Genomic DNA, 27,705 nt, shown 5'->3' with positions numbered 1-27,705 from the left:
TTACAGTCCAGTGTAGGATCAGGTGCACACGTACATGTGATGGTACTTGTAGGAATACATGACAATGTTCTACGCCTTGCTCATGGGCACTGATTGCTAAAACAGACTGACTTTCCTCAGGGCAAGCAACTACTGTATACATCTTTCAATCAAAAATACTTTAATTAAGTGATCATTTTCTCTCTATTGCCTTCTCCATCTACAATGTCTTTTTCACTCATCTATCTCCATCCCCTCTGGGAAATCATTCGTCTTCCATCGCCTCCTGATTTGTCCATTTCTCACATTCTTCGAGACCAACTTGATTCACAGTCTGATATCAGTCAACATTTGTGTCTTTGCTAATCAGTGCTCCTCATCAGATGCCCTTTATCCTTTTTTCTTATTCTTTTGTTGTCGCTATGACTGCTCTCCATATATCAGTGCTTCAAAAAAAAACCTGAGCATTTTGGTCTAGTTATGACTCAGATCAGATGTTTGTTCATCGATGTGGGCGGAGAGGGTTCTCATTCCGTTTCCTTGATATGTCTTCTTTTGCTTTTAACGGGCCAGAATGACTCGTGGGGGTGATGAATAAAAGAATGATGAAACAGAAAAGACAAGTGAGAAATACTCAAAGTATGTACAACTCAACTCAAGTTGTCGGTCTATGGTAAAAATATCTGTCTTTAGGGTAGAACTAATCACGGACCTGCCTCCTTCGACAAAACTGCGTACTATATGCCTTCAAAGGTGCCAGAAAGTCGTAAATCCCCTTGCATAATGCGCCGCTAAAAGTAATAGTATAAATCAAGTCTAAAACACAGTGTAGGCACATTTGCATCCATCATCAACAGGCCATGTATCTCTGCACCTCCAACATTACCTGAGGCTAAACTGCTGTTGGTGTTGCTGCTCATGCAGCCAAGAACTAAGCCAAAGCTTGCCAAGGAGAAAATTACGAATTGGAGATCATGTGTGGTTTCAGAGGAAAGACGAGAGTCAGAGTGAGAAAAAGGTTTAAATAATAAGAGAAATGAAGTTGAGATAAAACCTCAGAGGCAGTGATAATTCTGATTAAATCAAGGCGAAAAGTGAATACAAATGACATGCTTCACTTACTCAATCAGCACATTTGGAATATGCCACTCAGTGTGATGTTCCCATAATCTAATTTCTCAGAAATTACGGCAAAATGTGTAACCAACTCCGTGAATCTTTTAACATATTCAGGGCTACTTGACCTATCATCCCTTTCTGCGCCTCCTCACTTATACAACTCTCCCACGTACAACACTCTGCATCTTTTATGTCCAAGAATCATACATTAGGGAAAAAAGCACTATCATCATACATAATGAATCTGTGTATGTGTGATGTCTATATATATATATATATATATATATATATATATATATATATATATATATATATATATATATAAAATGGTAAAAATATACCCTTTTATATATATATATATATATATATATATATATATATATATAGAGAGAGAGAGAGAGAGAGAGAGAGAGAGAGAGAGAGAGAGAGAGAGAGAGAGAGAGAGAGAGAGAGAGAGAGAGAGAGAGAGAGAGAGAGAGAGACAGACAGACAGACAGACAGACAGACAGACAGACAGACAGACAGACAGACAGACAGACAGACAGACAGACAGACAGACAGACAGACAGATAGACAGACAGATAGATAGATAGATAGATAGATAGATAGATAGATAGATAGATAGATAGATAGATAGATAGATAGATAGATAGATAGATAGATAGATAGATAGATAGATAGATAGATAGATAGATAGATAGATAGATAGATATTGGTTTGTATTGCATCATCCTTACCGATTGCAATCACACTTTCTATGTTTCTTCTCCATTGTGTCTTTTCAATACTCATGCTGACCTCAATACTAAAAATAGCACTCCCCCCTCCCAGCCACTTCATTGGGACAGGATCTCACGGAAAAGGGTCAGGGGTGTAAAAGTCAGTCCTCGTCAATTTGGAACACCCTGTCAGGGCTTTACTTTTAACCAATCACTGCCTATCCAAATGCGTCAGCCATGGCAACCATGCACCAATCAAAAGCGAGACTGTGACCCTACCAGCTACCTGGGCAGTCAGGAAAGGTGAGAGACAGACACACTTATTTTGGAGCCTGACTTGAGGTCATTATCCAAGTGCTTTATCCTCTCTGGACTTTGAGTTTTCTTTTCCCTTTGGGGTCTGCTAACAACTCTGTCCACTTGAACAGTCATTATATTCAGAGGTTGTCAAACAAAAAGAAAAGTGGGGTGATGAGGATCACTTGGAGGTGTGAAAAATAAAAATATCTTACCTCAAGAGGCTCTTTTATGTAGGTTGAATGAATAAAAAAATAACACTATAATGAGCAGTTGCCTGTACAGCCCAAAACTTCCACCACATCATAAAGACATCTGACAATACTCAGAACAAATGTTAATCATTAATATTGAACCTAAAATATGTCACATAATTTTTAGATCTGGCGCAGAAGCTACAAGGAACCTGAGGGCAAAGGTCAAAGCTGCACGTCCTTACATCTCTTTCTTTAAACATTCATGGACCCCAGTGTTTTCTATTTAAGTTGACACACCATTATTATTGCGAGTAATAATTTTTTATGTTGGACCGAAAACTAGCTCTCCAAAAGCCATTACCATTTTGAACGCAATCTCCTTTCAAATGCTAAATGACAAAATTGCAGTGCAATCAGTGTCCTAATTGCGTTTTTTCTATCATTGACACATTTTACATTCAAATCAATTGTCACAGAGAATATGGATGCGTGGATATATTTTAATTGCTTTTAAACCAATGTTATTGACTGTTAATCAGTAAAAGGTTTCACGAGGAGTCCACGCCGTGCGCTTTACTACCATTTGTGTTTATCCACAAATGACTGCCCGGTGCTGTGCCAGAAGATTTGGACGGTCATTTCAAGTTCAGTTACATAAACAATCTGCACGGCCAACAACCCGAACATGAATTCACATTTATTTGTTAGGAAATCATGAGTTAGCCAATACTCAAACTGTAGACTTCCAAGAATGTCTTATGAGTAGTTATTTGCATCAAACCTAAATTTCAACATGACCTTTTGAAGCGTTCTGTCTATTATCCATATTTGCTTCCTTTCTCTTGCTGGCAGTACACTCATCACGTGTTGAAAAATGAATGTTGGCAGTACAGTACAAATGAGATAGAGCTGTGATAGATGAATGTTTCATGCTTCCATTCATTGTTTATATGGATGTCAGTGCTATCTCCATGCCTGTCTGCCTCTCCTGGCAACAATGACACTCCGTCAGCGACTCGTGCATCTTTTATGCGCACAGCATCATTTTACGCTTTTTTTTTTCCGCCAGCATCCTTTTCAATTGAATTACTAAAACAAATTAAAAAAGGAAAAAAGCCTCCAAACAATGCTACCCACGTGTTGTGCACATTCTTAAAAAGCTGACTGACGCATTGCTGTGTGTGAAAAGAAAAACAAGAGAGTCCATTATTAACTTTCTGAAAAAAGGAGGCTGATAACGGATAGGCGACGAGAAGAGCCTCGCAGGAAAAGAGCCTGTCGAGAAGAGCCTGTGGGGAGGCATTCACTTTGATAAACACATGCATACATTTCTTTATAAAGACACAGCGGAGAGGAGGCGCCGGGAAGGAGTGCATTTTGAACGCTTCACACTCGGTCGCTATGCTAACTGCAAACCAAAAGCTGACAAACACGGCAAATAAAGGCCGAGCGCTATTTTGGAGTGGCCGCAGACATCGCCATTGCACATGAGCGTGATTAACATGTCACCCTGTTGAATTTGAGTCTCAACAGGTGTGATGGAGACTGAGAAGAGAACACTCTGGAATTGATTTAAGTAAGATGAGTGTTTACACAAATGTATCACGCGTGTTGTTGGATCGCATGAGGTTGAAATGTTTCATTTTGCTAAGAGCCCAAATAGCAAGTACGAAATTGTGTGATCCCTTTACTCAAACAGATTGCATGGCATCTTGGAAAAACGTGTCAGTGTGGAGGAAACCGTCGATTTTAAAAAAGGGTTTTGTACTGTAGGTAGCTCTGATCATTTTAGGAGAGTACCGATTGAAGTGATGGTGGTGGAAGAGACACAAGAATATTACGATGAGTTCCAATCTAATCTATCATTATAACTGACCAAAGTGCTCAACTAATCATAAAGGAAAAAATATATACCGTAATATTCGGACTATAAGTCGGGGTTTTGTCATAGTTTGGGTGGGGGGGGGCCGTTCTCAGCTCCTCGTTTGTGTATATGTCACGTTAGCATACCGTATCGTTTAGCCTGTTGTTGCTGGTTCATGTTTGTTTTTGGTGTTGGATTTTGACAAATAAATTTGCCCCAAAAGTGCGATTTATACTCCGGTGCGACTTATATATGTTTTTTTTCACTTTATTGTGCATTTTATGGCTGGTGCGACTAATACTGCAGAGCGACTTATAGTCCGAAAATTACGGTATGTTTAGGCAGACACAAAAGCAATACAATCTCGTGCCGATTGTTGGACAAACTACTGTGGAGGAAAATAATACGTCAACTAATAATAATGATAATAACGTCAATACAGAAACTAACTGGAAACCAGTGCAATGACTTTAAAATTGACATGATTGAGAGATGTGTTCTTCCACACAGAGGCAATTTGAATTCGCTGGAGTCAGGCCAGTGATGTCTGGATAAAAAAATAAAAAAAAAAAAAAACAGCCGTGCCAATTGACTTTATTTCCTCAAGCGGTTGTACGAAATAAAATGATCTAGATTCAGATACATTTTAGTAAGTAGACTATACATCTCCTAAAAAAATGCATCTGGATCCAAAGGATTTTGTGTTTGTGCAACCGTTGGACGAAGAAAAATTGAGAACATTCAACAATAACATTTTGTGGGTATGTTGCAATAGCTTACAGTAATTTAATTGGCAATGAAAGCATGATTCAAAGTGATGGAGAGAGGGGAGTAGTTTAGCCTCTGCTACAATAGACGTGTTTGAAATAACAGAAAATAATGGATCTTTAGATTATCGATCATTTGTATGGAATACTATAAAAACTAGAAAAAGAAACAGTTTGGTAACACACCAGCAATGCAAAACTTAAAATGACTTAACACGGAAGCATCAGTCATAGCCTGGGGGTTACCACAGAAACACAATAAACTGAGCAGCAGATGATACGGCTAAAAATATCACATGGACCAAAAAAAAAACAAGAAACATGTTTGACTAGCATGTGTGTGCGGTGGAATATAGACAGCGTGAGCGCTGCAGGAGGAGGAGAGGGGTGTGTTGAAAACAGAGTGATAATGGGAGATAGAGGAGGTGGCATAGAAAAAAAAGCTGATGGTGGGAGTGAGGCTTTCTATTTTTAACCTGCATGTGTGATATATGATAATACGTGTTTGAAGAAAAAGAAAGCAGTATTGGCAGGATATATTCTAAAATTCTTTACATTTCAAAGTCGAAACGGAGACTTAACATCCTCATTAAGAGCTAAACGACCACAGTGACAATTAAAATAGCCGTTTGTTTCACAGGCAGGTGGGTGTTTCTTTAAATATTGTCGCCCGTAATTTTCCTTTTCTTACAGAGAGTCAAGGGTACCTAAACCCGGGTCAAAGCCATGTAAATTGAATGTGCTGAAATTAAATTGAGTGTACTGCGGACAAACTGTAAAAAAAAAAAAAAAGCCGTTATGAAATCAACTCAGGATTATAGCCTACCTATAAAACTATTTCATCACTTGCTAATCCCCAAATGATTGTCATTTGAGACACACACACACACACACACACACACACACACACACACACACACACATACACACACACACACACACACACACACGGATCAGTAACACCCATCAATAAAATCCAAATGAAATCATCCCAACAGATTTTTCAACGCCATGCAAAACACAATTACGATGGAACAGATATACGTATTGGCACGGCCGAGTTCCCATGAGCGTGTCATTTCAAATGCGCTTTCCCCTCTCTGTGATGCATCTCTGTTTTGCAGCGCTGCAATGCAGAAGCCACAATCGCTTATTGGATTACGTGACAATCAAATCAATCACTGCACACTGCCCAGCCTCTTCTTACCAAAGCATTTATCTGATGATCTGCTCATAAATAGCCTGATGAATTGAACCATCTTCTGACTAATCATACGTTTGTTTTCCTTCACGAGAGACCAACTTGGCTACGAAAGGCCAAACAATTAAACCACAGATCGCGGGGGACCAGTTGTCCAAAAGATTAGCACTTACTAATGTTTAGGATGCTAAAGGGTAGGGATGTTCAATACCGTTTATTTTGCAGACCGATACCAGGAGTACTATATTCTTGAGCAGTCACCGATACCAGAACCAAGCACTGATACATACGCACACTAATAAATCAAATTTTAATTACATGAATTTTTCTTCTTCTATATTGGCTGGCAATTATTGTACAGTGCCCGCTCCTGAGTTAGGCATTCGTACATCCGCATAAAATCTATTTGTGATGGTCGACTCAACAATAGCAACCATCTGTGACGTTCTGAAAGCATTTGGCTTGCTTTTCCATCTCAATCTGGTTGTCCATGGGGCTGGGCTCCAATCTGTTACTGTTTACCAGCATACTTTATGCATCGAGCACACATCAATGACCTCGCAGCTGGAGGCGGAAACAGGCCAAGACGCAGGCCAAGACGCAGGCCAAGACTTTATAACTGAGAAGTGGTCAATAGACGAAGGGCATAAGGCCAGTCAATTGAAAGCTGATCTAGGATGAAACTACTGTATTTGATTTGATGTTTTTAATGACAATATACAAATTATTGAAAAATATATTTTAGATGTGCAAAGGAGTTTGTGACCTCCGTCTTTTCTGTATATAACGAGTTCCTGCATTAAATTAATATATCCCTTCTTGCTTGCCATATTACGAGTAAAGCTATACACTTGCAGATTCACTTTGAAAAATGTGCCGGACTCTTGCATGAAAATATTCATCATGTAGTCCTGCATACCTAACAATTTATAAAAATATTTTCAGTAAAGTTGTGACTTCTTTCTCAGTTACATTTAACTCTTGTTTCTGTGTCTCATGCCAAATGTTTTAGACATCACAAATACGTACACTCTAAAATAAGAATTTATTTATTTATTTATTTATTTATTTATTTATTTATTTATATTTACAAACCAGTAGATATCCTATTCCCAACTTCAAACAAATCATTGAGAATCTATATAAACAAGAAACCAAGAAACGGACACAAACCTTTAATAATTTCAAATTATAATCACTTCCTGGAGGTTTAAAATGCTAATGATAAAACATGCTTTCAGAGGGTTAAAATATCAAGCAAATGGCCCAGTGAAATGTGCCACATGGGTACACAGAAAGCTGTTTACATTCCTCTGGTTGTTTGGAGCGATAGAGTGAATAAAGAAGTGCTATGTATGATCCACAATCCACCCGCAGCATATTATGAAAGCCCATGCTTCATTTGCATCTGTTCCCGCAAACTAAAGTGAGACAAAAGCACTATACCAGTATTTCATGCAATTAGGATTCGCTTAATAATGTATTTTGACTCTATTGCTCATCCATAATTGTCCAATTGTATGAAGCTGCTGGAGGCGGGAGAGGAGCAACATTTTGGCGTGTGGCCCAACTGAGTCAAGTGAAGAGGTATGACTGAGAAGCCGCTGTGCGTACAGTCTCCTGCTGCCAGACGAGTCCACCTGGCCTGGGAACATTTATTATGGTCCAAATCACTTGACAACAGCATCCATCACTGCAGGCTGATCTATATTCACTCATTAGACTGCTGCTATCATCAAACTCCAACACTGATTAGCCACACTGGTAATGTGAGAGGATAGAAAACTGGATGGATGCCTCCCCCAGGATGGCCAGTGACGTTTTAGTGCTGTGGACGACTCACTTTGAATGCAAAAATCTGCTGTAAGCAATATAGTTGTGTTGACTAAAAATAAATCATCTGTTTGTTTTTCTTTTTCAAATCCACAACTTAATGGAGTCAGTCGTATACCACGCTAGTGTCATTGTATTTATTAAAAGAATAATAATTTTACATGTAGACGCCAACTGTGCCAGTTTCAAGTTCATACGTTTCCTGCCCTATCTTGTCAAAATGCCGAACCACATTGCCACTGTCAAATAAATGCAAAACAAAAAGCACCACAGGGCGTCCTGCACAGCTCTCAAGCCATCAGCATGCAATGAAGCCAGTTCCATTCCAGCAGGGGACCTTTGTTCCGTGCCATCCCACACACTCCCATGTTTATGCATGTCTTCATTTGCAACTAAATCAAAAAGGGGGGTGAGAACAAATTAGGCTCAGTAGCTCTGTGTGTGTATTGGAAATGTACCCCCATGGCGACATTTATTAAAAAAATATATCATAATTTAATTTGGCGTGGCCCTTTTAATGCTTACCAACAAGTCTTTGTTTTAATCTCATTGATACAATACAAACAGATTACAACAAGATTTAACCAAGAATTGCTGCAGTCATCTTGGGGTCAACAATGATTTAGCCTGCTCGGAGCAAACACCCGACTGTGAGCAATTATGGCTAAGACACTATTGTGTCCACTGGGCAGACACTCATTACTGAGCAGATAATGGTGCTAGAGGTGAATGTGACTAATATTTCTCCATGAATCTGGGCCAGGTTATAGAAATAAATTGTCTCTCATTTCCCCTGCAGAGATTGTGATAAACGCAGTTTGAATGAATCTGATTAATCGGCGACATTTGTACAGGTAGACTGTTCCATTTTTATTTTATTTTTTTACACTCACAATTGTTTTCCCTTCGCATTCACTTGATGTAGGTGTTCTTTCAACTATTCTGATTCATAATTTTCAGATTCATGCTGGCTGACAAAACCAGTCGTTGATCTACAACGAAATCTGACAGGATTAACGTTTGTATGAGCTGGTCGCGCGGTGCATCAGCGACTTTAGTTGTCGTCAAAGATTATCTAAAAATGACTATGCAAAAGTATTTTTGTATGACGTTTGAGCTGAGGAAAAATGTCCAATTAATCAATTTTGGGCCGTGTTGGCTCTCTTGCACTAGTCTCGTGCTATATTCTGACTATCTGCTGTATGCACACTTGCTCCGTTTTTGCTTCTCTTATTTGTTTATTTATTTATATTTATTCGTCACTCTTGTTTATTCATTGTATGTGCCTTCTTGATTTTACTTTTTGTGTTGTTGCTTTGGATGTTTTGTTATGTCTTCTCACCGTGGGATAGTGGGTAACGCAATTTCGATCTCTGTGTGTATTGGCATCTGAAGTGATTGACAATAAAGCTGACTTTGACTTTGACTTTGATAGGTCTTCCCGATCATGATCTACGCAAGATATGACCTTCAAAGATAACTTAGAAATGGCTTCAGCGGATTACCAATTTTTTAAAGAGATTTATTAGATTTTAGTAAGCCCTCGACCGGTAGCACCATCAATTTAATTTCTGTACCCATCTCTCTCGTTACAAATCCACTTCTCTGCTTACTGAGTGAGACCACTGGCGCTTTAAAACAAGGCTTCTCAAATGATTTCCCTCCTGCTAAATTCCGCTGTAAAAAAAAGTAGCTCTCTGTCTTAATCTTATTAGCAGCATTAGAAGAAAAAAAATCAATATCTGAATATCTGATATCTGAATATCACTGGGACATCCATCCATCCATCCATCCATCCATCCATCTATTTTCTGAACCGCTTAGTCCCCACGGGGGTCGCGGGCGTCCTAGAGCCTATCCTAGCCATCATCGGGCAGTAGGCGGGGGACACCCTGAACTGGTTGCCAGCCAATCGCAGGCCACACAGAGACGAACAACCATTCGCACTCGCACTCACACCTAAGGACAATTTGGAGTGCTCAATCGGCCTATGAAGTATGTTTTTGGGATGTGGTAGGAAACCGGAGTGCCCGCAGAAAACCCACGCGGACACGGGGAGAACATGCAAACTCCACACAGGGAGGGCCGGAGGTGGAATCGAACCGCACCCTCCTAACTGTGAGGCGGACGTGCTACCCAGTGCGCCACTGAGCCGCCCCATTATGTCAATCTTATACCTATATTGTTCTAACATAATAAATACATTATGTTCATTTTAGATGCAAGAGCTAGCATGTGTAGGTCCCCAAACGGAAATTTCCTGTGAATGATACGCTTCCTTATATAATACGCCCCCCCACACACAAATCAATCTTAATAGCTGTTTTTTTCACTCCGTCCTTGTGTATTATATGGTCCGCCAATTAACTGCTATCTGTAATTATTAGAGTGAATAATATGAATGAACAAAGATTCCAAACGTACCAACGAAGTGTTAAAGCTTTTAAAACCAAGTTAAAAGTGCTTTTTCCCCCCAACCTATGATTAAGGTTGTTCAAAGCGTTTCTAAAATAATTTCATCATCAATCAAATACTGTCTTTTTTATAACTGCTTTTAAATGTCGAACTTTTAACTATTTTTTGCACATTGACTTACTTCTTGCATGAACTGTGTCAGATAAATAAAGCTCCCCATGGTTCCTGATAGGCCCCTACAAAAGAAAATCACCCCAAAAAAACTACAATTTTCATTGACACGTGCCAGTGCAGTTCTCAAATTTGCAGATATATAGTTTTTAGATAACATCTCTACTTGTATATATAGTTTTTTTGTTGCTGACAAATTTCTGCTCCACATTTCAACCCATTTATCAGTAATTTATTGAAAATGTGTATGATGAATAATTTACTTTGCAGGTCAATTTACAATGTGTGTCCCTAAACCTCACACATTTTACACAAGGAAAATCCTCTACACACACTGCATCTGAATTGCAGCCATTCTCAGACATAAGAGACTCATACTAGGCTACATTTCAATTAATTCGGAAGATATTGTGCTCGGTTTGTAATAGCCTTAGGCTTTTGTAGACACGCAGTGGGAGGGGAGAAAGGGGGGGGACCTCATCTCTGCGGCATGTTTGTGAGGGGGACACAGTAAGTGATTTGCAGTTTATTATTGACGCTGCAAAAATACACAGAGATGAAGAGATGGGACTCAATGGTCCAACTTGAAATTGAAATGAAGAGAAGCATCGAGGTAAAACGTTCACATTTCACTGGGGGTTGCAAAGTTAGTAACCAGAGGAAGGAGTAGCACTGCCTGTACATTTTTTGACATTGGTTTGAAAACGTAATTTTGAATCTACTTGATACAGTCTCTTCACAAATTGCAAACACAGTGATCTGCCGGAGGATGCTAGTGTGCTATATATAGATAGTTACAGATGATGAATACTAAAATCATCATGATTGACATGACCGTGAAAAGCAGTCGTGATTTATGGCAGAAGATGAATATGCGTGCAAATGCAGTTTAGCTTTTCTCCAGCTTTTCTATCATTTGTTACTTCTCGCACTGACTGTATATTTAATCGTGACCAATTCATCACACCCTTTTGCTGTGCTTTGCATCTGAAAGTGTGATATACTTCTCACATTAGCACTGAACAGTAGAATGTGATGAAAATCACATGGTGTGGTATTATCAGTTGTGACTGCAGTGCCCTGAGAAACACTGGGCTTTTTGCGTCTTTTGCGAGTAAACACGTCGAATGTGCAAAATTAAAACAGACTTCTTCCTACTCTGACATATAAAGGAAAGAGAGTGCTATTTACACGTTGAAAGACCAATTAATTTAATAACACCTTTATTATTGTAACTGTACCTTTGCATGAATGCACTTAATACTATGAGAGTTGAGGGATTGTAGGTAACATTAAAAAACAGGAAAATGTTTGTCTATTTTTTTTTTTTTTTTAGTTTAAACCATTCCTCAGGCGTCTTAAAATGTTTGTGGGATGCGCTTGTCAAAATTTCCCAAGGACCAAAAATGGCTATATCATCACAATATATTTCTTGCAATGATGAAATTGTCTCATTTTAAGGGCATATCTGTGGAATGCAGTGCAACAAGCTTTTATAATGCCCCACATACTGCTCGGCAAACAAAAAGACTGGCTTTCGTTAGAATGATAAAAAAAAAAATAATAAAAAAAAAAAAAAAGGCTGTTTGTCTCTTCCAGAGTTCCCCGCCGATATTTGGCCGACTCCTCTAATACATTTTTCGGCGGCCAAGAAAGTGTCCAAGAAAACAAAAGCATTTTAGTGGCACACGGACACAACTCCGAACACAAACAACTGTGATTCAACGCAACTCTACACAAACACACTAAAGGCAAGCAACCATGTTGAGACTTCATCACCAAACAGTGAATTACACGTCAATTTATGTAACGGTCATTTTGAAAGAACACCAATTCCATCCATACCCATCGGAGCCAACCATTATTAGCAGAAGCTTATGCTGCTAACACTGTTAGCTGATTTGTGCTAACACTGGAGGTCTGCTTACCTTTCGGTTTTAGGACGCTGTCCTCTCGCGTCTGCCAACCGAGCTGTTTACAACTGAGAAAATCTGTGTGGGTGGTGATTATGATAATCAGTCCCACTGGTGGAAAAACAGAACAGCTCACTCAAGCATTCATTTTCTTAGGCAGATGATTTTACTTAGTTGTCTAATTCCACACTTAATGGGTGGTCAGGCCCTCCAGAAACTCGACTATTGAACTATGTTTGATCGTAGATTTAGTATTATGATATGCTTAATCGCATGCAAAATTACCATTGATGATTTATAATCGGCCTGCTCAGTAAATATCTGCTGGTAGAGTAATTGAATTGAATGGGGTGGACATACTTTAAGTGTAGTGGGTTTGGGAGGCAGTCTACCGTGAAAAAGTAGTGAGAGCGAAACAGACAAGAAAGCAGGTAAAGTGTTTCGATAATGAAATTTCAACACTTACGATGTATACTTTTTTTTTTGTCTTTATTGCACCAAGCGCATCACTCTAATTAGTTTGGTTAGTTGAGATGAAGTTTGTTCGGACACTGTGTTCTATGACGGGGCAGGATTTGCATGCATAGCAAGAACATGATTGAAAAGGCGGGATGTGAGATAAGGCACATGCTCGACCCTTCACAGTCACATTAGCCATAACAATCCCTTTCCCACTTCCCCCCTCCCCTTCCTTGCTGATACCAGGTAAATGCATTTTGTGAAAGCAATATCATATTGACCGCAGGAATGGCACCCCTTTCAAACTAAATGGCTGTCATCCAGAATTTGGGATGAAGGAAGGGTAAAACATTCTTGGGAGGAAAAAAAAGCTCGTCAAACTGAGATGAAAAGAACAATTCCGGAGGGGTGTTTTAAAAGGACAAGGCAGTTGAAAAGAACTGAAAATAAACTTTACTCTCAGTATATATTTGCTTTAAATGGAATTGAAGAAAAGGCTGTCAGGTCAAATGGATGGAGAACAATGTTGGTAGGGTCAGAGTTGAGATGCGAGGGATTGGCATACCAGTACTCATCTTTTGATATCTGCAGTATTTCAATATTAAGGGGTTCATGCAGAGGTTAGTGTTTCATAGAAAGCATTGAAAGGCCAAAGGTGGTTGTGGAATGCACTCACACTATGATAGATAGATACGTATCATGAACGCCTATGAACACAAACAATATCTCTCCCTTATGCCGAGACTTGAGACTCAGAGCGTTATGAGGCCATGAGACTATGTTGGCCTTCAGATCATAGAAACGACTTCTGCAGATTAATTTGTCATGTACTGTTGGAAAGTTTTGTTTACAAATGTAAATTTTGATTACACAAATAATAACACGACTGAAGAAATGTAACTAGTTTCTCATGGTTAGGGCCAATGACAACCCAACTAGGGGTGAAAGGAAAACGTCAACTGAGTCTGTTGAAAGAGCTAAGTTGAAAATAGATCGACACAAAATCTTTGTTCAAATCCATCCGATTGCTCGGCTATCTGATGGGAAGATAATCGAGACGATAATCGACTGTCAAGGGCCACCATGAAATCATTTCACTTGAAGTACAGTACACCCTTGACGCTGTGACGCAAATTATATATATCATCATTCAATATTGGAACACAGTTTAAAAATAACCAATCATTTCCCATGTGGATTTCTAGCAACTACAGAGGTAGAAGACTCACAGTACATGCATGTCATGAATTATGCAAACAATTAATAGGAGAGCAGGTTAGCTCAACACTGATCTTGACTAAGAAAAGACTAAGAATAAAACTAGTAGACCTAGATCCTTTGCAACAAATTGCTTCATTAACTGCTCTAATAAAAAAAAAACTAAAAGGAGCCTCTCATTCAACCACAATCTCATCAGCCACCAGAGTAATTGCACATTTCTCTTTACCACCCAAATCAATACACACTCATCTGCATTGATCATCGTTTTTCACAAGCTGTTACCCGCCAAAATTAATGTACTTTTTATAAAAAGTTCTACGATGATGAATTGTGAATGGGGCGGGAGTTGCACGCCTTTTTTTTTAAAGTCACAACACACACTATAATAAAACTGAGATTGGGGAGCCGAAAAGATGGCCCGTTGTGCACACACATCCACATATGATTTTATCTTCCTCCCATGCACTTGTAAATGAAAGAGTGTACGGCACACAGCAACCGTGAGAGGTCCGTGGTGGTTGTCTGGGAGACCGGGAATGGACCATAGATTTTTAAAGGAGCAACCATCAAAAGGAGGATATTAATTATAGGGAAACGGAACTACACTAATGATGTCGTCGATTTGAACAGCCGAATGAGTGTGTCCACAAAAAATGACGTGATAGATAAAGCATGACTTTTTACATCACCCATGTTAATGTTTGGGTGCATCCATTTTTGTAGGTTGTGGTGCAAGGAGTGAAGGGCGCAATAAATGCTCTATACGGAATGGATTGTGGTCATAAATGTATTTAGTTTAGCAGTATGATCAATTATATATACTTGTTAGCCTTTGCAATACAGATTAAGTTGTTTATTTTTTTTATATATCGTAGCATGTGTAATGATTATCCTCCATTTGTTGGATTTCAGATGAACTTCAGCGGGCTAAGCACCAGCACACCTGCTACCATTGTGACGATAAAGCAGTTTGGATAATGGATGGATGGATTGTTAGATGAAAAAGAAAAGCATCACAGCAGGCAAAGGCAATAAGCTTGGTTATAGTGCCTGGCTAAAACTGTCCTGCTTGGTCAAACCTTATTTCACCCTGTCTCACTAAATAAGCTACCTATGTCACCATGCAGTCCACACGCTATTAGTAACACTAACATGTTAGCTTTAATAAATATACACCTGATTGTCTGACCAATAGTCTAACAGTCGGTTGGAATGATGCAACATCAAAAAGTTGTCCTCCTAGAACAGGGGTGTCAAACTCATTTTTGTCGTGGGCTGCATCCTAGTCATAATTTCCTTAGGAGGGCCATTATGACCGTCAACGCCAGTATAGGCTAGAAAACAAAATGATGAATAACTAGGTTTGAAACTTGATACTAAAACTGTTAGAATATTTTTAAAAGATCAAGGGTAACAAACATTTCTGTATTTCTTTAAAAATGAAAAAAATTGTCATCTTAGTATTGACACATGAAGTTGATGCACAATTTGTCTTCAGGGGGCTACATAAAATGATGTGGCAGGCCGTATCTGGCCCCCGGGCCTTGAGTTTGACACGTGTCTTAGAAAGTACACAACTCACTCACAGATTTGCGGGCAAAAGCAGAAAACTTTTCTTTGAGCGACAAGTTAAATATGAGTGTGAAAATGATGTGTGGAAAAGCAAAGAGAGAGAGACTTGGCCAGCAGCATCAGGACAGAAGACAAAGAGACAAGCAAAATATTGTTAATGTGAGCAATCTTTCTTTGTCTTTCCCAATGATCAAATTTAATGTAAAATGAAATGAAAGGCTTTCAAGACTTATCTCTGTTTCCAGGGCATAATACTACTAAAATGGGAGTCATTATTGATATTAGCCACGTCTCTCACGTAGCTGCATAACACATTCTTGAAATTTAAATAATGCAGTACGAACTAAGCCATACCTATATCATCCAAACACTGGCGGAGCTAGAGGGGCTTGGGGGGCATTGCAACCCCCGTAGAATATGCCTGGACCCCTCCAGAAACCAGCCCTGATAAATGACAATTCAGTATTTTCAGATTTATCTGAGATTTGATTTCACATTTCCATCCCACCATCGTAGGGAACATACACTCAATCTTCGTCAGCATTTTTTTCGTTTTTTGTTTTGAGATCTCATTGGCATTCACAATGCCACCCCTCAGGAAAAAAAAATCCTGGTTGGGAAAATTGATAATCACTAATTCACTGCATTAGAGCAATTGGCTCCGCAAATATATATTTGTAATAAACAAATGAACATTTTCAGATTAATGAACTGAAATTGAATCACTTCCTGTGGCATCCCCGGTGATCTAATTGCGAATCCCTGTTCGTACATAAAGCTTTTCATAATGTTCCTAGCGGTAACAACAAAACCTAAAGTACAACCCTGCAGGGAACTACTACGCCGTTCATGCTATGTCACAACAATATTTGTCTTCACTCACAAACGCAAACACACCCATATCACGTGTGCGCTTGAGTTGAACATCTGTGTTTGTTTATGGTGTCAACCGAGAGGAGCAGGCGGAACGTCAGGCAGGTTTGTATTTGTCAACAGATGTAGTGGGTCAAATCATCAGTCACTCTGACAGCAACTTCCGGTTCTTGCTTACCAAGAAACACAAACGGTAGTGGACACTCACTCTCCTAACCCAAAAAAGTGCAAAAAGCATCAAGAGACAGGAGGTCTCACTCCACTGGAAGTAGATTTCAGTGTGTATTACAGAGTTGTGTGTTATTCACAAGAGCACGGACAACTGAGCAAATCTCTCCGCAGATTCCACACAGTCCGGTATCTGCTTTTCAACAGACTGGCACAATGACAGGGCACCGAGTGTGACAGAGCAACTAAGTCAAAGACTTTTTTTTTTTTTCAAGGCCTCCGCATCTCTGACATTTCAAAGTGGGATACATTTGTCAGCCTCTCTTTCTGACTCACGTTCAACCACGGAATTCTCAGGCACACAGCTTTAGAATAGCACACGCAGAAACTCAAACATTTGTGTGTGTGTGTTAGCTCTCGTCACTGTACAATAACGTAACACACACACACGCCTGTATTTGTGACTCCTTGCTCCAACAGAGGAGAGACTTGATTGGATGGATGGATGGATGGATGGATGGATGGATGGATGGATGGATGGATGGATGGATGGATGGATGGATGGATGGATGGATGGATGGATGGATGGATGGATGGATGGATGGATGGATGGATGGATGGATGGATGGATGGATGGATGGATGGATGGATGGATGGATGGATGGAGACCTTGTTGAGTACATCAAAGCATCAAGAAGCACTTGCTACCCAACCGGCAACTAGTCCCATAATCTGACTGAGGGAGCGTGAGGTCCCTCACAGCACAAAGTCAGTGCTTGAGTTCACTAAGAATGTAAAACAATGGTGTCATCTCTGTTTCCAAGCAGATGTTTTTGTCTCATTGCGATGCTTTTCAACTCAGGCAATTCTGTTGGAGAGCAATCTCCCAAGTCTCTCTTATCTATTGCGTTTAAAGGACACACTACAACCATTAGTGAGGGAGAAGAGAGTATCTTGATGGCTGCTATGCCCCAGAAGAGCACCATTAGTTATAAAAACAGCTGTAAACTGACGACTGTTTTCTCTGTAGCCTCGACACTGTGCATCAATCGTAAAAAGTATCTCTCGGGGAAAAATGGCATAAATTGCAGAAGCAATTGTGGGTTTTTTCGGGCCACATGGGAAGCCACGCACACACTCGCGCACACACTCACTTATGCACTTGTAACCCGATAAGGTGTCCGCTGCTCTGCTCTTACCCAAGTGTTGTCATAGTAACGATGGTGTACCAGAAGGAGGCTGGGATGCTGGTGAATTTGCTGGAGCTTGAACCCTTCTCTGCGTAGAACATGACTGTAGCAAATATAATTATGGCCATAGTGAGGGAGAAGAGCAGGAATCCCAGCTCCGAGGCACAGCTCTTTAGCGTGTAGCCCAGGATGCGAAGGCCCTGCGAGTGGCGGGAGAACTTAAAGATACGGAACACTCGGAAAACTCGCAGCGTCACAAAGGCGCCGCTCACGTCCTCGTTATCAGTCATCACCAGGCCGATGTAATAGGGCAATATGGCCACCACGTCGATGATGCTCATGACGGACCTCATGAAGCGGTAGCGGCTCGGCGCGGCAAACAAGCGCATCAGGTACTCCACGGTGAAGATCATGACGCACGCCGTGTCCATGCAGAAGAAAGCCACCGTGTAACGTTCGCCGCACGGCACTTCCTTCTTATTGAGCCCCGAGCCGCACGGCACCGTCTCGACCACATTGGTGATGACGGACACCGCGATGAAGAAGCCGGTGACGTAGTAGAAGACCAGCGCCATGGTAGAAGTGTGAGGGTTCTCAAAAGCCCGCCACATGGTCTCCCTAAAGGTCATGTTGGGCAGCTTAGCGTCCTTGTTGTCCTCTTGGTCATCCATCAGACGCTCGGCGTTCTCCCTCTTCCTGTCCTTGTACTCTTCGTAGCAGCAGTCGCCGATGATCTCTGGGACGATGCCAAAGAACGCCAGTTCCTCATCGTAGGAGGAGATGCACTCGCAACGAGGGTAGTGAAGCTTTCCGGTGCGATAGAAGTTGAGCACACTGCGAAACACGTCAGGATCTCGGTCAAAGAAGTATTCTTTGGTCTCTTCGTTGTAGAAGAACTCCTTCTCGGAGCTTCCCAGCAGAGTGTCCGGATAGCGGTCCAATGTGTTCTTCCAGGTTTGGAAGCGACGTCCGCTAACGTTTAGAATGATTAACTCATCCTGACGCTTGTTCTTTTGGGTCGGTGCCACCGGCATGGGCAGATTAGCCACAGGCATCCAGCCAATGGCTGCCGCTCGGGCAAAGGGAAGCCATGCCGCCACGCCCGCTGCCATGTTGTCTCCGACCTGGGGTGTAGGGGGGAACAAATCCTGCACCTTCACAACCAGCTTGACTTCAGCTCATTCGCTAACTGGAGGAGAAGAGAGGGAGGGAGTAAGGTTAGCCAAATTTGAAACACAATTCGGCATCAGAAACTTAAATATGGTCAATTGCAATTTTCATCACACTAATCATTTTAAAACCTACAGCTGATGTGGGTATTAAAAAAAACCATCCACCCCTTCTGAAATGTCAGGTTTTAGTGGTATTATAAATACACTATATTAGTGATTTTTTTTTTTTTATCTTTTCAAGAAAGGACAGACAGCTGAGACATAATGGTCTGCAGACCCCTGTCTTCTTTCAAAGTGCCCCCCCCCCCCCCCCCCCCAATAAAACACATCTTACAGAGCTTCCACAGAATCAGAGTGATCTCATTGTTCATAGGTAACTGAGAATGGTGCAAAAGAATTTCCAAGGCAGTAAATACACTATGGGACACCAAGTGGAGTAAACATGTTAGCACAGTTGCATTACCAACAACAGAATGTTGCATCAGAATTGACCAATGAAAAGAAAATTGGTGGCTGCCAAGAGAATGAAAACAACACTGAAGGAACTGGAGGGATTTCTGACAAGTGCTGGTTGTTTCGTACATGTGACAACAATCGGCCATGTTCCTCTGAGCTATGGGTTCTGGTGGCATCTTAATAAAAAGAAGAAAAAAAACACACACATCAAATTACCCAAAAGGTTTCCAGGTAAGGCGTTATGTTCTAAATAAACCAAGAATGGTCTTTTTGGTGCAACCACAACATTAAAGAACATTCTACCTCCCCTGAAGCATGTTGGAAGCTTTTGATGTGTTTTACTTCAGATGGGGATGTGGCCTCAAGCGAAATGGAAGGAAATATAAACATTTCCAAATACCAGCAAAAATCCTCTAAGCCTCAGCTACCCCCCCCCCCCCCCCCCCACACACACACACACAAAAAAATGCCACTAAAAGCCTACTCAAACATTTGAGCTTTATTCAATGATGAATGATTTAACACATGTTTGAATGTGATTGGTAAATTCAGATATCTACTGTTATAGGGGGTGTGCGCACTTATGCAATCACATTATATCAGTTGTTTATTCTGACTCCATTTGTCATGCAGTTACATCATATGGTTTTAGGTAAGTTGGACTTGTTTTTGTTTTTTTTATAAACACCAAAAATTGCATTTAAACAGGGGTGTGTAGACTTTTTATATCTTCAGTATATTTAGTTAAAATTCGGGAGCAGCCTTGCAGATGACAGTTTTCTGCATCTTGTCATTGCATACCCACTATTGAGCTTCTCACTCTAAAAGCAAACCAAGCAAGGGGTTCACCCAAAACCTGTTGAGTTTCACCTGTTAATGCCCATTAAAACGAATCCAAACGAATTAAACATAATGTAAATTATTAAAATGAAGTCGCAATGCCAACAAGTTACTGTTGATCATTTGCCTATAAAAGCCCTCCACGCAATTAAACAGAAAAGACGCAGTTTCAACTCACCGATCGGAAATTCTCCATCCAAAAAAGGCGACCTTGTTCCACGGCAGTTTAGTTCCTTTCAAGTCGTGTTCTATTCTTTTCTTTCTTTTTCCCTTTAAAAAAGGCGAGTCTGTTAAATGATCACTGTGACGAAGTTAACAAGTAAAAACCGGCAAAGGTGTCACCGTGAGACGACGGCGCAGTAAAGTGTCGACGAGTGGAAGCAGCACAGCTTGGTGAGCTCACTTTCCATCCTGCAGGCTGCTGAGGGATGGATGGGGGAGAGCGCGCCGCCCGAGAGAGACGCTCGCTCGTCGGCTTCTCGACGTGAGCGGAGCTGCGATACCGACACGAGTAGGAGGAGGAGCGCCCCCCCCCCTCCCTCTCCTCTCTTCCTCTCTCACCCTCGTTTTTCATCTCTCCCGCTCAAAACGTGGAAATCTATTGAAACATCATTCTGATTCATTTGAGACCTGGAACTCCAGGTTTGAAAATAAGTCTCATTTTGCTCCAAACCAAAGTCAATCAACAAAGTGCATGAATTCCCTCTTCTTAATTATCAGAACGGCCAAAAATAGAGTCCACAAATAGAACGTTTCATCATGACGTCACATACTTCCAGGTGGCAAAATCCCAAGCGTTCTCAGAATGACACCATCAGTGAACCATTTCCAACTCCATTAATGTTGATCAAAATGGAACATGATGTGAAATGTTTGTTACAACTGAGACATTTGATTTCTTGATCGGCCTTTTTGTCTCCGCTGGCCAAGATCACGAGAGCTTCAGCATAATAAACATTGTTTAACTTTAATTGTGAACAATAAGATCTAATAGTCTGCACAATGACACAATCGTGAGTGCTGTGATACAAGCAAATTTGTGCATGAGTTGTGTCTCTACTTTTCTCACATTAGTAATCTCAGTCTGCTGATTATCTCAACTATGGTGACTCATGAACAAATACACACAAAAGTTGTGATGCTGACCTAAAATAAGTACTTCTGGTAGATAGAATTATTTTATTTTGTGACATGCTCCAAAAACTTGGGTAGTATGCAAAATGGAGCCCACTTCAACTACGTGTCCCAATACTTTCGTTGAGGTGTAGAACTATTTAGAGGAATTATTTTCGTATCAGTCAAGCACCCCAAGGTTACAGGTGCTAAAGCTCACAGTGAATAATAATAGATTTGTGTGAATGTGGTGATTTGCATTCCTGCTTTGCGTCAGAGACTCTCGCTTCCCACATTATTCAATGCTTCGCATGACAAAATGCAAACCTAATTGAGTCAACTGGGATTTCATCACTCTGCAATGGTGTCCATAATCAATAAGGTCAGCATTCCCAGCTCTGTATATATAAGTTTGTATATGCAATACATCTGACCATGGTCAAAGGTCAAGTGTATAATGTCAGTTATTTTTTGAACACATTTTCTTCAGCATAATTCTGACTTTTACCTACACTTGTTTAAATAGATAAATGACTCATTGGAGGTGATTTGGAAAACAAATCAAATGAAAAAAATCAAACCAAAATCGGTCCGTGTGGAAAATTTTCTTTAGTTTTGTCAAGGTGACATTATGATAAACATAAATCCTTCAAACGTGTTTTACATGATCATGTTCACACACACAACATCAACACACGCTTAGCAAGTACATCTTTCAAATTATTTTTGATTTAACATGCAAGTTTCCCCCTTATTACCGATACTGTAACGCTTGAATCTACAAAGCTAATGCCGCTCCCCACTTGATTATGTTTGTTTACATTTGCATTGAATAAATTCCATTGAGCTAAGTTCAAAGGAAAATCTAACATACCACCAGACATTCTCTCAACAGACTTTCAACAGTGCTTCATGGTGATGAGACAGTGACTGAGCATTGGCGGCACTAAGGGGGGGGACAGGGGTACTTCCCCCCCACCCTGTCCCTGAAATATGCTTGGTGCTAGGCCAGAAAATTGACTTTTGGTATAAATTAAAAAATTAAACTAGGAATTTGAGTTTTTTTTCAAATCATTGAAATATCCTCCACCCCCCAAAGTAAAACAATCCGAGCTCCGCCAGTGATTGGCACTGACAAACAAGAGGTCTAGACTGTCTAGCTTTAATTTTTGACCTTTCAAACTTATTCATTTGCTTTTTGGGTTCACAAAGGCTGGTTAACTCAGAAGTTGGCAACCTCAACCTGTCTTGGTTTGTTTTATCGACATGTATAGTGGGACCGAAATTGTCCTCCAAGGGTTTAGTCTGTAACTGTGGTGGAGTTTATTCTCCGTGTCTCATATTGATCTGGCAGCTCTTTAGTCTACTGTTCGGCGAGGCATTGGCACAGAGGGGTTATATAGATGAGCTTTTGGCTCCCTTCCAGCCTACAAAGCTTCAAGTGACAAGTGAAATTCCATTTTTCTTTCATTTATGTTCTCAAATGACACAATTTGATTACAGAAAAAAAAACAGATAGTCACTTTAATATCAAATGATTTATTTCGAAGGTTTGTTGACGACGGAGAAATACGAAATGACATCAGCACTTTTCCCAAATACTCTTCTGTGCACAAAAGGATGCATTGGTTCCTTTTTGTGGGTACAAACTTTTTGTTTCTCAAAGTGAATAAAAGCTTCACTCATATCATTTCCCAGAGTCTGACTCATCATTGATGCTTAAATAAGATTAATAAAGCGTTCAGTTTCGATTTCGGGGCTCGTCTGTATGCAGTGATGGAAAACACGCAATCAAGCAGTAAATATCAAAGATCAGACAAAATAAATGTGCAAATGTTTAGTCAAGAAAATTTCTGAGGCAGAAGAGCGAGATCTACACCTTTTGATGTGGTCAATTTGATCCATTCAAAATCATAATTCTTGCACATTACAAAGCAGCAATCCACCGATTCAAACAAAGTCAGTCTTTTTTCGAAGTTAGGGCAACATTTTGTGCTTAATTGGAGAAGGGAAACGGTTTGAATGATTCTTTAGCACCTGAACTTCAACTTAATTATGAGGTTGAGACGTAATCAAGGGAGGTTAACGAGGAGGCATCGCGTTAATCAAGAGAGTGAGAATGCTTTGAAGCCAAAATGATGGATTATCACTTCTGTTGATTTGACAAATGGATAATAAAGGGAAACATTGACAAATACTTCACATGTATTCTTCAAATGCGAGCCTCGGGCTGCTAATATTTGTCTTTTTCCAATCCGCTGCCACTTTGATCGTAATACTTAAACATGATCGACTTTCTTCAGAAGTCTTTCTGCATGTATTTTTCACATTTACACATATCAGCAAATGTGACCTCAGTGCAGTGAGCATCAAAGGATTCACCCCATGCTGCTCAGTTTGTTTATTTTGATTTTTCATACTAATTATACTCCCTCAAGTAAATTCAGTTAACACCCTGCTGTATATTATTTTTGCAGCACAGCATACAGAGGAGCATAACACGCATGCAAATGTCAGAATGGCCTTTAAGGTCACCTTGACAGTATGTTGATCTTACGCAATTTGATACTCAATTGGTGGCATAAAATTGAATCATCTGCATCCACATGCATTTTTAAGTAGCTGTATAGTCTGCTTGAAAATGACTTGAAAATATGTTGCACCCCTCCTTTTCGGAAACTAGCATTAATTATCAATTTTACTATACATATGCTACTGGCCTAAAACAAAATCTAGCGGGCTGCAAATGGGCCTCAAGCCATAGGTTGTACATCTATCATGAGCCAGCCTTTACACGAGTGAGCTCTGACAAGATTAGCGGTATCACTGGGTGAGGCGCCCAATTTGTAGAAGGAGTACTGATGGCTGCTCCGTATGGCAGAAGACAGCGTAATGGCCTCTGCGATGAGACGCTTGCCTGTCTGACACGGTCACCTTCCAGTGAGGAGATGGCAAGGTTTCTAATGCTTCTGCTGCAACCATGGCAACATTAATCTGGCAGCACTTGTTCAGTCATCATTTATTAGAGCTATTCTTATCGTAGGCATAATTGAATTTATGCTCATGCGTGTGTCCGGCAATAGACATGTCCATGGCACTATGTGCTACATAGCGTGCGTTATTTAAATATTGCATCTGATTGTGGCGCTCATTACTTTCCATACATGGCTAACGTAGCAGAACACGACATGCCGCGAGTGAACCAATGAATACATTGCAGTAATCCATGTGAGAATACTGCCTTGATCATATCATTTAGTTCTGCTTTAGGACAAGACTTAATTTTACACTATATTGGAGAGTACAATGTCAATGTCAAAATCCATCAGTCAAATTTGTGTGTGCCCTCCCAGAGGATGTGAACTCACTGGTACCTCACAAGACGGTCTCTGCATTTCCTGGCAGTGTTGTTAAATGAATTGTGTGTCATTGTTGAACGAAACTATTTTTGCCCTGTGTGATGGGGTTAAGGTGCAGAGAAATGGCAACATGGAAAAGATCTCGCAATAAATTGAATGTATAACAAAATTGTATAGGATTGTCCACAAAGAACATTACAATGTTGGGCTAGTTACCTTCCAAATGTCAGTATTTCACATTTCTAGTTACGTGCATTCAAAAGTAATAGGTTTCTTTACAATAATACTGTCTGTAAAGTTACCATAATTTTTGGACTATAAGTCGCGGTTTTTGTCATAATTTGGGTGGGGGGGGGGGGGGGCGACTTATACTCAGGAGTGACTTATAGGTGATTTTTTTCACAAATTTTCAAAATTCAAAAATCCGCGATGTAGTGAAACCGCGATAAACGAACGAACCGTGCATTGCAAACCAAAATATATTCAGAATGACTTTGTTCTAATCTGTTCAGACGTTCATTGCTGGGTTCAAGGCAATAAAAGCATCTCTGCAATCTCACGACAAACACCTGGTTCAATATCCTATTGATGCTGCATGAATAGCTGAAGTGTGTTTGCCTCATTTTCTTTCAGGGCAAACTTCCACAACAGCATCAACATTTCCTTGTGTCGCCTCAAATTGTGCCCAAGGTTCAAATCTATGCCAAGAGAGCATCCTAATCCTCCTAACCAACCGTAAACCTTATCACAGCTCTGCATGATGAGTAATTATGCACGTTTGTTAGGAAATTTGCCAAAAAGCGTTAGGGAGCAATTTAGGAAGGTCTAATTAAGTAAACAACTCGAGGCTTGTTTACTATTTGGATTTAGCCAGGCAACCTCGAAGCCTTTCTCAACAACGGTGTTGCTTCCTGATAAGAGCGCATCGATACATGCATTGAAAGAAATTCAGTGACAACGATAACATAAAAATTACATGGAACAAAAAATACTTCCGTAAAGTCTTTTTTGATTGCAGAAAAAAAATTAAGACCTAAAATTTGTTTGTTGCCTTGAAATTTTGAGTCCAGAATTCTTTTAACAGTCATTTCTTTTGAAATTATGTACTTGTTAAACCCGCTTTGCCTTGAAATTCTCAATTCAATAAGAGTCCATCGTTGGTTCTGTCTCTCACGCGACCTTGACTAATTACAGTGGGATGAGGTTCCAAAGTATGAAAAACTGGACAGTATGCAAAGCAGATAAATCCATTTATAACGAGATGTAATCTCACCCCGGTGTGCAGCATATGGTTTCCCACGCCGTCATCGGGTTCTTGCTGAAAACGCACTTCTGGCCCAAAAACCAGAGCCAGGAGAGTTGCACGAGGCATTGAAGAAGCTCTTCTGAAGCTGATTACCATAAATCAGACAGACACCCAAAAGATCCAACACACCAGTTGAGACTCTTTGAATTTCAGTTTGCTGAGTCAGTGCTTCAATGAACGGTGCAAGAGAGAGAACTGCACTAAAGTACACAATGTATAGATACGAACTATATTATTTATTTACTTTTGCAGAAAGCAAGCAGAAATTCAAGTCCAAGCCGTATTGCTGCAAGCTTCATAGTATTGGTTGGAACCTAGTGTCTTGTTTGCAGATATTACGCTCAAGCACATTCCTCTGATGATCACATCTTTGTTCCTTCAAAGTGGGTGCAGAGGAGGGAGAGTGATGGAAGGTCCAATAACAAAAATGCGTATCAACAACCCTACTCACAGAGGCAGAGCTTATCAAGATGCTGTGATATAAAATTATTGATCATTTCTGTCGGACCAAGGCTGGAATTCACAGGTGCTTATCCTCCTCTCGTTATGTCGTCCTCCTGTCATGTAAAATGCGTCGTTCAGATTTGACCCCTCATCGAGTGGAAATAAATGACAGCCACTCTGAATGATGATTTCCTTCTTGAAAGAACAAATGAATTCTAACAAATGTAAATATGCATATGTATGTAACGTAATTTTCGGACAATAAGTTGCGGTTTTTGTCAGAGTTTGGGTGGGTGGGGGGGGCGACTTATACTCAGGAACGACTTATGTGATTTTTTTCACAAATTTTCAAAATTCAAAAATCCGCGATGTAGTGAAACCGCGATAAACGAACTGCGATGTAGCAAGGGATTACTGTCATTTGAACTGCAAGTGACGTCACCCATGCCGGGTGGCGGTTGTTTACATAAAGGACAAAGGATTCCATCACGGGATGACGAAGATGACGAAGGGTCCCACGTACTACCCGGATCATTAGCGGCTTTGTTTGTAAGTGACACGGAGGACGAAGAGTTTGAAAGATTTAATGATTTGGAGTGACACAGGAGGTTTGAAAAACTATTATGGCTTTTATGCACACCCTGTTGTTCTCGACGGGAGCTCTCTTTCACCTCCGTGGATGGAAGTCAGGGGCCGGCGCTCGGCCAAGTGGCTGTCCGGGGACGGTGGATGGGGCTCGGACATGGCTTTTACGCACGCCCGGTCCTATTCTATGGAGCTCTCTTCCACCTCCGTGGCTGGAAGTTCAGTAGTTGTTGGCTCGTTGAACTCTTGTTTTGTTAAATAAAGAGCCGTCTTTCCTGGTACTTTGTTAACCCTACAATATAGTTATATACTACATCTCTGCAGCGCACGTGCGGCGTTGTTGACATAAAGAACAAGAAATTTGATCGATGGATTTAATGATTTGGAATGACACAGATGGTTTGATAAACGTGTTATTTATGTAATACTTACTTGAATAACTCTGAATGTTACGTCAGGCCCGTTCTCAGCT

General features: G+C 40.4%; 1 protein-coding gene across 1 annotated transcript in view; it reads right to left on the bottom strand.

The window, feature by feature from the left end:
* The window catches only part of LOC147061538 (A-type voltage-gated potassium channel KCND3-like), a 66,472-nt gene extending 45,764 nt beyond the window's left edge, over positions 1-20,708 (bottom strand). The window contains exons 1-2 of the mRNA XM_085919692.1: positions 20,605-20,708; positions 17,968-19,147 (exon numbers count right to left, since the gene is read on the bottom strand). Coding sequence (XP_085775818.1) covers positions 17,968-19,070 — 1,103 coding nt within the window. The 5' untranslated portion in view covers positions 19,071-19,147; positions 20,605-20,708. The remainder of the gene's footprint in view (positions 1-17,967; positions 19,148-20,604) is intronic.
* Between the last annotated feature and the right edge of the window lie 6,997 nt (positions 20,709-27,705).

The sequence above is a fragment of the Syngnathus leptorhynchus genome, chromosome 1 (assembly GCF_054491065.1).
Source record: "Syngnathus leptorhynchus isolate UIUO chromosome 1, UIUO_Slep, whole genome shotgun sequence".
Classification (NCBI taxonomy): Eukaryota; Metazoa; Chordata; class Actinopteri; order Syngnathiformes; family Syngnathidae; genus Syngnathus; species Syngnathus leptorhynchus.
The sequence above is the reverse complement of the archived record's forward strand: the minus strand, read 5'-3'. Positions and strand labels throughout refer to the sequence as shown.